A 14,479-nucleotide genomic window follows, 5' to 3' on the forward strand; every position below is an offset into this window, starting at 1 on the left:
GGAGTACGGAAACCAAATAGTGGCAGAATGGTATTTTCTCCCCACTTTCCCCTTACCTTCTTCCTGAAAGGGGAGCTTTCTAAGTCAGAGACACTGTGTTGACACAAATAATGTTCTTGAGATGTACTCTAAGTAGTTGTCAAAATTAACAAGAAAAAGTCTGTTTTTCTTGAGTGTGTTTTATATCAATGGACCTGAGGGACCCAAAGCCCCTTCCCCTGGTGCATGGGACCCGACACCAGACCCCAAGATAGAGGGAATGACAGGGAGCCAGGACTGAGGGGACCTGGAGGAAGGGCTGAGGAGGAGCTCACTGTTCCCCCAGCAGGCTGAGAGTGGACTGGTGGACCACTCGATGGGCAAAGGAAAGCACCCTCAGAAGGTCCCTTGTAGTACTTGGCCATTCATAAGAGAAATTTTCTTTCTGGTAATGGACTGCACTTTCACATGCTTCCTAACATGCCAGGCCTAGTTAAAGTATTACAAGAATATCACTTAATTCAACAAACATTGATATAGCACTCCCAAAGTGTCAGGTCCTGCATAAGTTCTAGAACACAAAAATGAACACAACAACCCCTCCCCTCAAAGATCCCTTTCCAATTAAGTCCATGCTCCTTCTCTGCACTGCCCTTGTCTTGGCCCTCCACCAATCTAAATGCCATCCCACCCGTGAGAACCCCCCACCAAGCTCCACCTGCCCAGAGTCCCTGAATAACTCTGAGCCCCCAGTGAACTCCTGCCACTTCTGAAATTTGGTTCCACTTCCAACTCTAGTTTTATGAATATATGTCACCTCACTACTTAGATTTGAGTATCCTGAGGACAGAGACCACTTTAAGCACCCAGCTCTCAATTTCGGCTCGGGTCACAATCTCATCCTTCTCTAGCTCCTCGCTGGGCATGACGTCTGCTTAAGATTCTCTCCCTCTCCCTCTGCCCCTTCCCCAGCCATGGGTGCACTTGTTCTCTCTCTGAAAAAAACTTTTTTCCAGGGAAGCCACACCAGTGGTTCGTACCCGACCAAACTCAGACCAAGCCCAAGCCTTCGACTGGAAGACCATCCCTGTTGTGCCTGGCTCCAGGCAGGTGCTTTATAAACTGTGTAGTAGCAAAGTCTGCGATCGACTCCCCAACATGCCAATAAGCAGTAATAATATGAAAATTGAGAGGCTAAGAATGGTCATACAGAAATCAAAAAGGATTTAACTCATGCCTTGCCTCTTCCCTCCTCTCAGGTAAAACAAAGTCACGCCTTTCTCCCTCCTGCATGAAGGCTGCCAGAGAGGACTTCCTTGTTAATCTCCCCGCAGCCCTCACAAATATCAGTAGGCATCCAAGCCCAGCCTCTCCTCTTTCTTTGAGCACATTTCCCAGTCTCTGAAATGAGTCAAGTTTAGTAAGTGCTGATGTTCCGTAACCCTTAGTGGTTACTCTAAGTGGTATTACTTTCTTCCCTCCTTGGGCTGTTTCCAAATAAGCTCTGGAATCAAAAACCCCAAGAGTCTGGGCAAACACTCTTTCACGGCTCCTTCCCCTCCTGTGGTTCCCATTTCTCAAACCCTCTTGGACTTGAAGCCCCAGGGGATCTTCCACCAACCCGGTTCCTGTACTTCAAGCTGCAGCAACTAAGCCATGGCCACCGTCCTGATGATGTATAGCAAGGAGGCCCGGTTTCAGGGGCAATGTTTTGAGCAGGGGAGAAACAGTGTCTCCTCTAGTCCTCTCTGCTTCCCTCCTTACTTCTGTGGCCACAGAATTGGGAGGGAATTGTAAACACAGTAAAGAAGGACAACTTCTGGAGCAACAACAATACTGTCACTCATACTGTGCCAAGGCAGAGAATCCAAGGGACAGAGGGGAAATAGACCATGTCATTCTCTTCTTGCAAGTCTTAGTATTCACTAAGGTGGAAAGCATTGCTGGGGGCGCCTGGGTGGCTCAGTTGGTTGAGCGTCTGGGTTCAGCTCACATGATCTCGCGGTTTGTGGGTTCAAGCCCCACATGAGGCTCTGTGCTGACAGCTCAGAGCCTGGAGCCTGTCTTCAGATTCTGTGTCTCCCTCTCTCTCTGACCCTCCCCTGTTCATGCTGTCTCTCTCTGTCTCAAAAATAAATAAAACATTTCAAAAAGTTTAATAAAAAAAAAAGAAAGAAACCGTTGCTGAAAGATATAAGGAAATTCAAAGAGCAAAAAACTTGGGGGGTAGGGAGGCGGGAAGGAGGAGGAAAGGGAACCGGTATTGTGGCCAAGTTATCAGTCACCTTCTTGTGTTCTTAAGAATGCTTCATTTCTTTTGTTTGCCCAGTTTTTCCTCCCAGATTCCTGTAAACCTGTTACCTAACAAGGTCAGCGTCACTTAGGTGTTCTCACCCTCTAATGGGAACACTGGCCTGGGATTAAAGCCCAGACCGCCATCCCGAGAAGTCGGGAGCCTCCAACTGGGAACCTTCTACACTTTTTTCAGGCGACCTTACAGCAGCACCAACAACCGCAATGAGAATTCTAATCTCTTCCCTCCTTCTGTTGCTGCCACTAATGCTGATGCCTATGGTCTCTAGCAGCCCAAATGCAGGTAATAAGATTAATTTTCTATAAAGGGGAAACGGGGGGGGGGGGGGGCTGAAAAAATTGTGGCCAAAACAAAACATGCATGAAAATGTAGCCCCTTCCAGCCACAGGGATTTGGAGCAAGTTAGCCTCCTCATCTACAAAAAGGAGAAAACTATACTTACATCCAAAGAGTGTTGCAAGAGAGAAATGAGAGAGTGAATATCAAAATGTCTGACACTGTAGCTAGCGAAATATATATATGTTGGCTCAATAAAGATTCGCTCCCTGGGTGGCTCAGTCAGTTAAGCATCTGACTCCAGGTCAGGTCAGGTTATGATCTCATGGCTAGTGAGTCTGAGCCCTGCAATGGGCCCTGTGCTGACAGCTCAGAGTGTGGAACCTGGAGCCTGCTTTGGATTCTGTGCCTCCTCTCTCTCTCCCCCTCCCTCACTCTTGCTCTGTGTCTCTCTCAAAAATTAAAAAAAAAAAAAAATTGAAAGATTTGCTCCTTACCTTCTCCCTCTAATCCCTTTCCAGAATAGCCAGTCTTGGTATAATAGTGGTGTTTGTAGAAGATGAGATTCTATTGTATCCTTGCTTGTATTCTTTACAGTGCATCAGCCATGCCCCCAACAATTTTTAATGCTATTTAATGATAAAATAATAAACTAGAAAAATCATATTACCAGATAGCATTCATATTGGAAGTTTTAGCCATACTAAGCTCATCTCTTGGGGAGCAGGCCTTCAGTTAAGGGCTCCAAATCGGCTCCAGCTTTCACTACATCTCAAGTGGCCTAGCTCCTACCAGAACAAGCGTGCAGAAGAAAGCTCATCCCATATATGTTTCTACCCAAGAGAACCACCTCCCCAAGGGCTACTTTGAGATAAGATAGCTTTGTTGCATATTTATCATCAACTTGGTCCTTAAAATCAGAAGTTTACCTCAGTCCACCCCAATTTCAAACTTTCCTTCCCGTGTAGAGAGAGCTCTCTGGAAGACCCATAGCATTAGGGTCTAAACCACCAGTCTGGGAGGGAAGGCTTTTCCATCATTGCAACAGACACCAAGGCTAGAGTCCTCAGTCTCAATTCAAAGCTCTAACCACAACCTGCCTTTCCAATCCACCCCTCCGCTCACTAACAGTGCTCTGTGCTCCACCTAACCTAGACTACCGGCCGTTCCCTGAACAGGTCTCATGCCTTCCTACTAGTTTGACTTTGCTCATAGTCGCAGCTCAGAATCCACCTCCTCCTCACAGCCGCCCTGATTCCTCTCAAGACCAGAGGTGAGCCTTCTGTCCTGTGAACGTTCTTAGCCCAAAGTTGACTCTCTCTTTGCACCTGTCACATTCTGTCTTATACTGAAGGTGTTGGTGTGCCTTTCCTAACTTCACCCCCTGCCCTGCTAGACTGTAACCTCCTTGGTGGCACAATCTGGTGTATTGTCTCCATATCTGTCACACTATCCAGCACAGTATTTAGTAAATATTTGCTAAGTGAAAGAATAAAATGCTCATGGGGCACCTAGCTGGCTCAGTCAGAGGAGCGGGCAACTCTTGATCTCGAGGTCACGAGCTTAAGCCCCACATTGGGTATAAAGATTACTTAAACAAATAAGATGTAAAAACAAAAAAAAGAATTACATGCTCAGGTTTCTAGTTCGAAATGTTGCCCTTCAAAGACTCCACGCCTGGATTTGATAGCAGCTCTGTTGACATTTGGGGCCGGACAGCGCTTTAGGGTAGGGTGTTATTTTGTGTTGCAGGGTGTAGTGTGCTACTCTGTGCATTGTAAGATGCGTGGTAGCATCTGTATGGCCTCTACTAACTAGATGACACTAACAGCCTCTTCACCTCTGTCCCCAGTTAAGACAGCCAGAGTTAACTCCAGACATTGCCGGATGTCCCCTGGAGGGGAAAACCACTCCCTAGCTGAGAACCACGGCTCTATAGCAATAGTTCTCGAACCTGGCTACACGTTTAGACTTACCTGGACCTATAGACTCCAGCCTGGAAGTCCAAGGAAACCTAGATCCAAATCCTGGCTCCATCACTTACTTTGAACCCTGGACAAGCTGCTTCACTTTTTGAAGCCTGTTTTATCATCTTAAAATGAGTGAAATGTCACTTATAATATATCGTTGTTGTGAATTTATCTATTATGTGTACCTAGCAAGGATTCAATAAATGGACTGAGTAAAATTCCTACAGTAGCTCCTAAAGCACAACGGCAATGAATTTGGGGAAAGCTCGCTGTGCCGCCAGGTGGCGCTACCACAGACACATCCGGCTCGAATTCGCGCACCCCAGCCAAGCCGTTTTCCCTGCCCGAGTCTGGCTGGAGGAAACGACACCTCCTTCCTTACCCCGGCCAAAAAAATTCTCAAAATAAAATCTGATCTTACTTTATCTCTTAAAATAACTACATACATGTGCAGTATGTTCTTCACAGAGAGGGAGGAGAACAGATAAGAATATATGAAAATACTAGGAAACATATCACTTAAAATAATAGATTAATTACTTATAAGTTTTTACTATAAAATTACCTACAATCATAGCCAAAATATATTAAGCAATCCTATGTGGCAGGTCATGTTTAAGCACTTCACACACATTACCTTATTGTGTCCTCACAGAAATCTACTGGATTTTTTAATTAGCTTTTCATTTTTCAGTCTTAAGAAAAATGCTGTAAAAATAATGAGTTCCAATATACACTTCATCCAGTTTTTTATCAAATAACATCTCATATCACCATAATATGATGATCAAAACCAGGAAATAAGCACTGATATAATACTATTAATTAATTTACTAATATTTAGATTTTGCTAATCATCCCATTAATGTCTCTTTTTTGGTCCAGAATCCAATCCAGGATGCTACACTAAATAAAGTTATCACATCTTCTTGATTTCCCCCAAACCACGGTAGTTTCTCAGCCTTCCTTGTCTTTCATGATTTTGACAATATTAAGGGTACTGGTCAGTTATTTTGTAGAAAGTCCTTCAAATTGGATTTGTTTGAGGTTTCTTCTTTTTTGCTCTTTATTTTATTTTTGAGAGACAGAGACAGAGAGAGTGTGTGAGCAGGGGAGGGTCAGAGAGAGAGGGAGACACAGAATCTGAAGCAGGCTCCACGCTCTGAGCTAGCTGTCAGCACAGAGCCCGATGCAGGGCTGGAACCCACGAACCATGAGATCATGACCTGAGCCGAAGTCAGATGCTTAACCAACTGAGCCACCCAGGTACCCTTGATGTTTCTTCTTGATTAAATTCAAATTATGCATTTCTGGCAAGAATATCACAGAAGTAATGTGTGCCTTCTCCATGCATCACGTTAGACGGCCCATGATATGGATAATTCCCAACTACTGATGTTAATTTTGAACGCTTGCTTAAAGTGGTGTCCACCAGGTTTCTCTAAAGTTACTCTTTTTCAAAACCATTGTAATTAATAAGTATCTTTGCCCATTAATTTTTTTAACATTTATTTATTTTTGAGAGACAGAGACAGATCATAAGCAGGGGAGGGGCAGAGAGAGAGGGACACACAGAATTGGAAGCAGGCTCCAGGCTCTGAGCTGTCAGCACAGAGCCTGACGTGGGGCTTGAACCCATGAACTGACATCATGACCTGAGCCGAAGTCAAACACTCAACCGACTGAGCCACCCAGGCGCCCCTCCCATTAATTTTTAAAATCTATTGATGATTCCCACCTTCAACAAGTGTTACTATGGTATTAGTCAAATGGTGATTTCCTATTGCCATCATTCCTTCCATGTTTATTAACTGGGATTCTACTATAAGAAAAAAGCTGCTCCAGGGGCTTGGGTGGCTCAGTCAGTTGAGTGTCCAACTCTTGGTTTTGGCTCAGGCCATGATCTCACGGTACATGGGGATCGAGCCCCACATCAAGCTCTGTACTGATAGTGCAGAGTCTGCTTGGGATTCTCTCTCTCTCAAAATAAATAAACTTAAAAAAAAAAAAGCTGTTCCTTCTCTCCCATTTATTTATTGAATTTTTAATTTAGTTTTTAATGTTAATTTATTTTTGAGAAAGAGACTGGAGGAGGGGGAGAGAGAGAGGGAGACAGAGGATCCCAAGCGGGCTCTGTGCTGACAGCAGAGACCCCAATGCCAGGCTCAACCTCACTAACCATGAGATCATGACTTGAGCCAAAGTCAGAGGCTTAACTGACTGAGCCACCCAGGCACCTCTTGAATTATTTATTTATATGAAGAAAGGCTCACGAACATTTATGGACTATAATCCATTACTATCATTATTTATTATGTTGTTATATTGTCTCAAAATTGACCACTGAGACCTCCTTCAAGTAGCCTTCTGTGACTTTTTGACATATCGTTTTTTAGCAGTTATGGACTTTCTGATACCATAAGATATTCCAGGCTTACCTTGTACTTTCCTGGCCCACCTTGCAATCAGCCATTTCTCCAAGGAGCCCTGGTTCCTTTCATTGAAGAATGGTACTCACAAACCATGGGCACTAAGGTACTGTCCAGTGCGAGTGCTTCTAGGCCCTCTAGTGGACAAAGCTAGGAAACAGATGCATGTGTACACACACTAATGGGCTAGGATTAACCCCGTTTTACAAATTAGGTAAATGAGACATAGGAGTTGGGCAACTTGTCCAAAATCATAAAGCTAATATGTAGTGGAACTAGGAAGTCAAAATAATGACAGACCTACCACAAGTCCTAACAAGCGTAAGTAACTTTTCACATACAGTTCAGCAGAAACAACAAACCTAGCATTCTAGCATAGACACTCTCTTTGGGACTGAGTGAAAGGAGTCCGCAACAGCAACCACCGTAAGAATCATCATATACCGAACACCGACTTCGGCATTGGGCATCTGGCAGCTCATTTATTCCTAACTGCAAGGTGGATACTACCTCCTCGTTTTACAAACCAGAGAACCAAAGACCAAAGAAGCCGAGTTAAGTGACAGAGAGTTGTTGATCCCAGGTCATGTAAAATTCATGCTTATTCAATGATATCAGTATTTTCCAAAATTGATTTTAGGTAGGACATAAATTAGCTTTTACTTTAGTAGTTATATGCTTATGTTAATGCATGTTAGAAAAAATCTACATATGTACCAAACCATAATCTCACAGATAATATTGCACAGGATGAGGCTGTTCTGTAAATTAAATGTATTTCAAGAAAATGTATGAAGTAGATAATAGTAGAGGTGGTACAAGCTACAGCAAAAATTATAAAGGTGATCCAGAAATATCTGAGCTTTGGGAGACATAATACTATAGTAATGTGCAGCTTCATTTTAACTTATACCGTGGAATTAGGATTCTCAAGGCTGCAACAAGAACAGCAGACCAAGAAACCTGGACCTGGGTTTTAGCTTCAGATGTGTCTCCATTACCTTTGTGAACTTGGGCATTTCATTTGCTCTCTCTGGGCCTCAGTTTCCTCATCTGAAAGAAAAAAAGTAGACAGTGATTTTGTTAATTCATGCAACCCTTTTAAAAGCAACTAAGTAATAATATCAGGAAATATAAAACTGTTCTTAACTTTTGACCCAGTAATTCCACTTTGGGAAATCTTGCCCAAGACAATAATCTAACATTTGGAAAACACGTACAAACAGAAAGTAATTGTCAATAACCAAAAATAAACAATCTGAATATTCAGCAATGGGCAAGCAGTTAAATCATTTGGAGTACATACACTTGTTGGGAATGTCATGCAGTCATTGGAAACGTCTATTATGGGGGCACCTGGCTGGCTCAGTCAGTGAAGCATGTGACTCTTGACCTCAGGGTCGTGAGTTGAGCCCCACGTTGGGAGTAGAGATTACTTTTTTAAAAAGTTAATAAAAATGTTCATGATGAAGATGACGTAGCAACATGCTTATAAGGTGAACTAAAAAAAAAACGTGTTCACATACTATGTTTATCACGGTATAAAGAAAACCATATGTCGGAAACACCCCAAAACACAACCAGATGGTAAGAGTAAAGATTTCCTTATCTGTACTTTCCAGATCATCTCTAATATAGGTATATTACATTTAGAACAGAAAAATTTCTCAGTAAAGGGATTCAACTAAATAATCTCCAAGATTCCTTCTGGCTCTAATATTCTGTGGCTTTCCTCTGGAACTACAAGTAAAGGTCATAGGAGAGAAAATATTAGAAAAGTTTAGATGGCAGGGGCTATGTTTGCCTGTTTAAATTATTTTAACAGCACTCAAAACAGCACGAGAACATTTGGAAACCAGCACTTGGGGAAATGATGCAACACCTTCCATCTGTGTGGCAGAAAGGGCACAAGTCTGGGAAAGAGACCTGGATTGAACTAGATGACCTCTGAGGGACTTCTCCAGACAACTTGTTCACTCACTCATTAAACCTTTACCAAGTACCTACCGTGTTCTGCTGGATGTAGCTGAATGACTACTGAGCCACTGGCTCAGAGTCTAGTGTGGAAGAAAGATTTTTAGTTTGCTAGGGCAACCATAACAAAATGGCACGGAATGGGTGGCTTAAACAACAGCAATTTATTTCCTCACAGTTCTGGAGGCTGAAAGTCCAAGATTAAGGTGTCAACAAGTTTAGTTTCTTCTGAGGTCTTTCTCCTTGCTCACAGATGGCCCCCTTCTTGCTATACCCCCACATGATCTTTCCTCTGTGCACAGACATCTTTGATGTCTCTTTGCCCAAATCTCTTCTTCTCATAAGGACTCCAGTTGTACTGATTTAAGACCCACCATAATGACCTCATTTTAACTCAATCCTCTCTAAAGGCTCTATCTTCAAATACAGCCATGATGAGGTATCGGGGCTTAGGGCTTCAACATGAACTGGGGAAGAGGGGACACAGTTCAGTTCACAACAGATTTCAAACAACAAACTATACGTATAACTGTACATTAAGTAAGCTGGATTCAGATACACATGAACCATGTGAACCATGCGAAGGCATAACTAACCTTACAGGAAATATCAGAAACGACTATACAAACAAGCATCATCTGGCCTCGGTTCTAGCTCCAGAATCTCAAGTCTATAATCCATCATCCTTGAGAGTCATAAAAATATTTTAGGTATCACAAACTGGGAATAAGACAGCATCAGGTGGTAAGACAGACTTGGCTAGAGGCCAAAAGAGGAATGGATTTGTTCCAGAGGCACAAAGGTAAATACCATCCTCTTATAGTGAAACTGGGATTATGGGTTCAAAAACAGGGGACTTGAAGGTCAGGTGGAGATCCTGACTAGTCTGTGGGATAATCTGCTCTTTGTTCTCATTCTTTAAGTCATGAGAATTTTAGTGCGCGTTGGGGTGGGCGGTATTGCCAGTTGTTGATCAACGCCCACCTTTTGTCCTTTTTTCCATTCAGAAGCCATTCTTTTTCCACCTACCTCCAGCTAAGCTTTTCTCTATGCCAGATTTTAAACCTCAGTTCCTTATCCATTTAAAATAGTCCTCTCTCCAAGTACCCTAGATCCCTGACTAAAAAGGAAAGGAAAAATTGCACTAGGTAGCACAATGCTGGGGGACCATTTCTGTTGGCCCCTTCCCTTCCCAGTGTCTGGAAATGACCAGTTTCCTTCCACCAGGGGTTGCCAGAGGCCATCGGGACCAACGCCAGCCTCCTCGGAGGTGGCTCCTTGAAGGCAGCCAAGAATGTGAGTGCAAAGGTCAGTATCAACAACAGCGGTGCACAGTCACCATCCAGCTCTCCCGAGTCCCCCTGACGCCAACGCAGATGTCCTCTAGGATGACTTCACCCACTGCCCTCTCCACCAGTCCACCACACGCAGCACTAACTCTTGTCCTCTTCCTGAGTCTCAGGCAAGAGCGGGACCCCCAAGGGCCATGGGGAACTGGCTGAATCTCTGGCTGCCACTTCCCCCTTACACTTTTCCCCAAGAACCCAGGGCTGCCTTCCAAAAACTTCCTGGATCTTGTTTTCGACTTTGTTTTATTCATAAAATCAAATAAAGAAATCAGAGAGGCAAAATGCTTGGCCAAGGCAGACACCTAGATCTTTTCTTCACTTCTTTGGTCTCCTTAAGGATATCCTGATGCCTCCTCCAAACCTGCCACCAAATTCTTGCCAATACAGGTCAGGGAAAACAACTCAGACATCCTGGTGTTCACAGAACTGGGTATCTCCACTGCTCTGTGTTGGCCCTTTTCCCTGCCCCCACTGCAGTGTGACACACTGGAAGGCAAGGAAGATGGCAAGGAAAGCCCTGCCCTACTCCCTACCCTCAGACACATTAAGCTCCCCATCTGAGCAGTAACCATGTTATTTCAGACTGGTTCCTGAGAGCTCCTAAAAGAAAACTCATGACAGTGTCCGAGCTGCCAAAGAAGCAGTGTCCGTGTGACCATTTCAAGGGCAGTGTGAAAAAAACCAGTAAGTTTCAAAAGAATGACCTTCCTTAAACCAGAGTCACTCTGTGGAATCAAGCAGGGGTTGAGAATAGACAAGAGAAGTGAAATGAAGACCAAGATAATCACACCTCTCAGCCCTTTCTACTCAATGTCAACTCACGGGGAAATAGGAAGGGGAAGGAAAGCGGGATACAGTTTTCCTAGTACTAGAAAGGTTCAACCAAGTCCTAAGATTTTGGAAGCCCATTGCTATCACAGTGGAGGGAGATGGAGCTACTGGAGACCTAGTCATTGATCACTGCTCTCTGAGGATGACACCAGTGTCAGTGTCAAACAGAACTTGATTCCTCCCATGAGCAGTTTTTAAATGTCATATAAAAAGTAAATTGGCAAATTAAACTGATTAATATCATGACATTATCAAGAATGAGATAAATCAGGATCCTTATCACTGCTGGCAGAAGTAAAATACAACTTGGTAGTACCTATCAATTTTACCAGCAATTTCACTTCAAGAAATCTCCAGCATAGAATACTAGCATGAATACTCAAAGATATACACACAAGAATATTAATTACAGCAGCATTTGTATTGATAAATTGATAGAAATAAAAAATATTCATCAAAAGCAAATTGGGTAATTCGGTAATTGTCAAAAATAATGAGGTAAGTTGTTATGTGTTGATCAGAAAGATAACTACAATATACAAAGCGAAAGAGATATTCCCTACTTCACATGCTTCACAAAAACAAATTTTAAGTACGTTAAAGATCTAAATTTGAAATACAAATTTATAAGGGAATATGAGAGACTATATTCATTATCTTGGGGTATGAAAGGATTTCTTTAAACAAGATACAAAAAAGGATAAGCCATAAAAGAAAAGATTAATAAATCAGATGTCATTGAAATTAAAAAATTTAGTCATCAAAAGAATAAAATGACAATCTAAAAGTATATGCAGCATATAAAACTGACAAAGGGATTAATAGGGATTAATATTCAGAATATATAAAGAATTCAGACAGCAAGGAAAGGAAGTCAGTTAACACTACAGATAGGCAAAAGACTTGAATAGGCATTTCAGAAATCTGATCATTAGAAAAATGCAAATTAAAACCAAACAGATACCCCTATACATCATCAGACTGGCAAAAATAAGTTTAAATTCCTACAATACCACGTATTGGCAAAGAGTAGGACAGAGAAACCCTCATATCCTGCTAACAGGAGTAATTAATTGGTAAATCACTTTAAAAAAGTGCTGGCAGTTATCTACTAAAGTTTAAGTTCTTTGACCAAGAAATTCCACTCCTAGGTATATGCTCAAGAGGAATGTATTCTTGTATACACCAGAATATATGTACAAAAATTTCATAGCAGCATTGCTCATAACTACTCCAAACCAAAAACTGGCCAATGGGGGTGTCTGGGTGGCTCAGTTAGTTAAGCTTCTGACCCTTGATCTCAGCTCAGGTCTTGATCTCAAGGTTTTGAGTTCAACCCTGCATTGGGCCCCACACTGGGTGTGAAGCCTACTAAAAAAAAAAAAAAAAAAAAGAAAGAAACTGACCAATGAATAAATAAATTGTGATATATTTGAATATCATGTATCAGTGAAAATGAACACATAACAATGTAAATGAATCTTACAGATATAACACTAAATTAAAAAACAAGACAAGAAAATAGCTATAGTATGATTTCATATATCTAAATTTCAAAAATAGACAACATTAGGGGCACCTGGGTGGGTCAGTTGGTTCAGTGTCTGACTTTGGCTCAGGGAATGATGTCACAGTTCGTGGGTTTGAGCCCCACATCAGGCTCTGTGCTGACAGCTTAGAGCCTGGAGCCTTCTTGGGATTCTGTTTCCTACTCTCTCTGCCCCTACCCCCTTGTGCGTGCGCTCTCTCTCTCTCTCTCTCTCTCTCTCAAAAATAAACATTTTTAAAAATTTAGGAAAAAAAATCAAAAATTTTTAATGTTTTTAACATTGGTCTTTGTTTTAACCCTAGGGCATCAAAGGCACCACAGGAAGCCAAAGAAGCACTCCAGAGCCTGCCAGCAATTTCTCAAACGATGTCAGCTAGAAAGCTTTGCTCTGCCTTTATAGGAGCCCTGAGGGCCCAGTCCCCCAATGAAATAGTCTCAGTCCAGAAGGCAGGGAGTGCACCTAGATGTTCTTCTCCCACTTGCAAGCTCTCCCTCCCTGTCCCTACTCCAGAGTTCTCACAAAGCATTTTCCCCAAGGTTACTGCTCCCTCTAGTGCCCTCTTCTCTTGTCTTTTCCTGTGCCCTATCTCCCCACCCCCAACCCATTCCCTGGGCTTAACCTTAATTACCTGAAAGAAACCTGGAAACCCCAATTTCTTAGCTGGTCCCAAATGACCCTAAATATAACCAGGCAAGTAGCACACAGAAGCCAATAAATATTTTTAAATGCAATAAGTCAAATCATTTCTTTCAAATGGGGTCTAGCAGCTCATTCAATCCCACATTTTAGCCTGTTTACTGCAAACTCTACCCAGATTCTACACACACTTCTCCCCACCCTCAGCCTCACTCTTCTCTCCACTGCCCAACTTTTTACTTTTATTCATTCAACAAACCTCTTTGGGGTAAGAGCTAGGTGGGGTCAAGAAAACAGGTATAGCGGAGCATCTGGGTGGCTCTGTCAGCTAAGGATCTGATTCTTGGTTTAGGCTCAGGTCTTGATCTCACAATTCGTGAGTTCAAGCCCCATGTCAGGCTCTGTGCTGACAGTATGAAGCCTGCTTGGGATTCTGTCTCCCTCTCTCTCTGCCCCTCCCCCACTCACTCTCTAGCTCTCTCTCAAGTATAAATGAACATTTTTTTAAAAAGGCAGGTATAGGGGCACCTGGGTGGCTCAGTCGGTTGAGCGGCCGACTTTGGTTCAGGTCACGATCTCACAATCTGTGGGTTCAAGTCCCGCATCAAGCTCTGTGCTGACAGCTCAGAACCTGCATCCTGCTTCAGATTCTGTGTCTCCCTCCCCTGTTCATGCTCTGTTTATCTGTCTCAATAATAAAAAAAAAATTTTAATGTAAAGGCAGGTATAGCAACAAATCAGATATGATCTTACTAAAGATAATATAGATTAAAAAACAAGAAAAACAACAATCCTTGCACAGTTTCCCAGCACATAGAATGCATTTAGTATTTATGATTATTCTTATCATAATCATCATTAGCATTAATGGTCACCCTTGTGAGTTTCCAGTCTAGTACAGAAGACATATGCATAGCCATAGTTCAAGGCTAGAGACATCATGTGGAAGATCTCAAATGCCACTGAAAAGGGTTTCAAGCTGTAAAAATGGGAGGACGTCATTTTTTTAAACATGGGAATGAAATGATCAGAGCAGTAACATAAGGCTGTTAAACTGGCAGCCATTTTAAAGAATGAATAAAGAAGAAAAGATTATTTCAACAGTATAAGGGCTTCCCCTATGACCTTTCCTGAAACATCAGAAGTGAAAGAGAAAAGAAAAAAAGGAACA

The 14,479-nt window shown here is 42.5% G+C and overlaps 1 protein-coding gene across 1 annotated transcript; it reads left to right on the forward strand.

The window, feature by feature from the left end:
• The first annotated feature begins 2,349 nt into the window (after positions 1-2,349).
• CXCL17 (C-X-C motif chemokine ligand 17) lies at positions 2,350-13,403 on the forward strand. Its single transcript, XM_029926676.1, has 4 exons — positions 2,350-2,575; positions 10,170-10,250; positions 10,874-10,975; positions 12,974-13,403. The coding sequence occupies exons 1-4, from the start codon at positions 2,497-2,499 to the stop codon at positions 13,069-13,071; spliced, it is 360 nt and encodes a 119-aa protein (XP_029782536.1). The 5' UTR covers positions 2,350-2,496; the 3' UTR covers positions 13,072-13,403.
• Positions 13,404-14,479: the final 1,076 nt, after the last annotated feature.

Source organism: Suricata suricatta, chromosome 16, assembly GCF_006229205.1.
Source record: "Suricata suricatta isolate VVHF042 chromosome 16, meerkat_22Aug2017_6uvM2_HiC, whole genome shotgun sequence".
In the NCBI taxonomy this organism is placed as follows: Eukaryota; Metazoa; Chordata; class Mammalia; order Carnivora; family Herpestidae; genus Suricata; species Suricata suricatta.

Excerpts from the sequence above, each read along its gene's own strand:
- CXCL17 (XM_029926676.1), top strand. The coding sequence starts at position 2,497 with ATGAGAATTCTAATCTCTTCCCTCCTTCTGTTGCTGCCACTAATGCTG. Across the intron at positions 2,576-10,169 it reads CTCTAGCAGCCCAAATGCAG|GGGTTGCCAGAGGCCATCGG; the intron begins GTAATAAGATTA and ends TCCTTCCACCAG. Across the intron at positions 10,976-12,973 it reads GGGCAGTGTGAAAAAAACCA|GGCATCAAAGGCACCACAGG; the intron begins GTAAGTTTCAAA and ends TTTTAACCCTAG.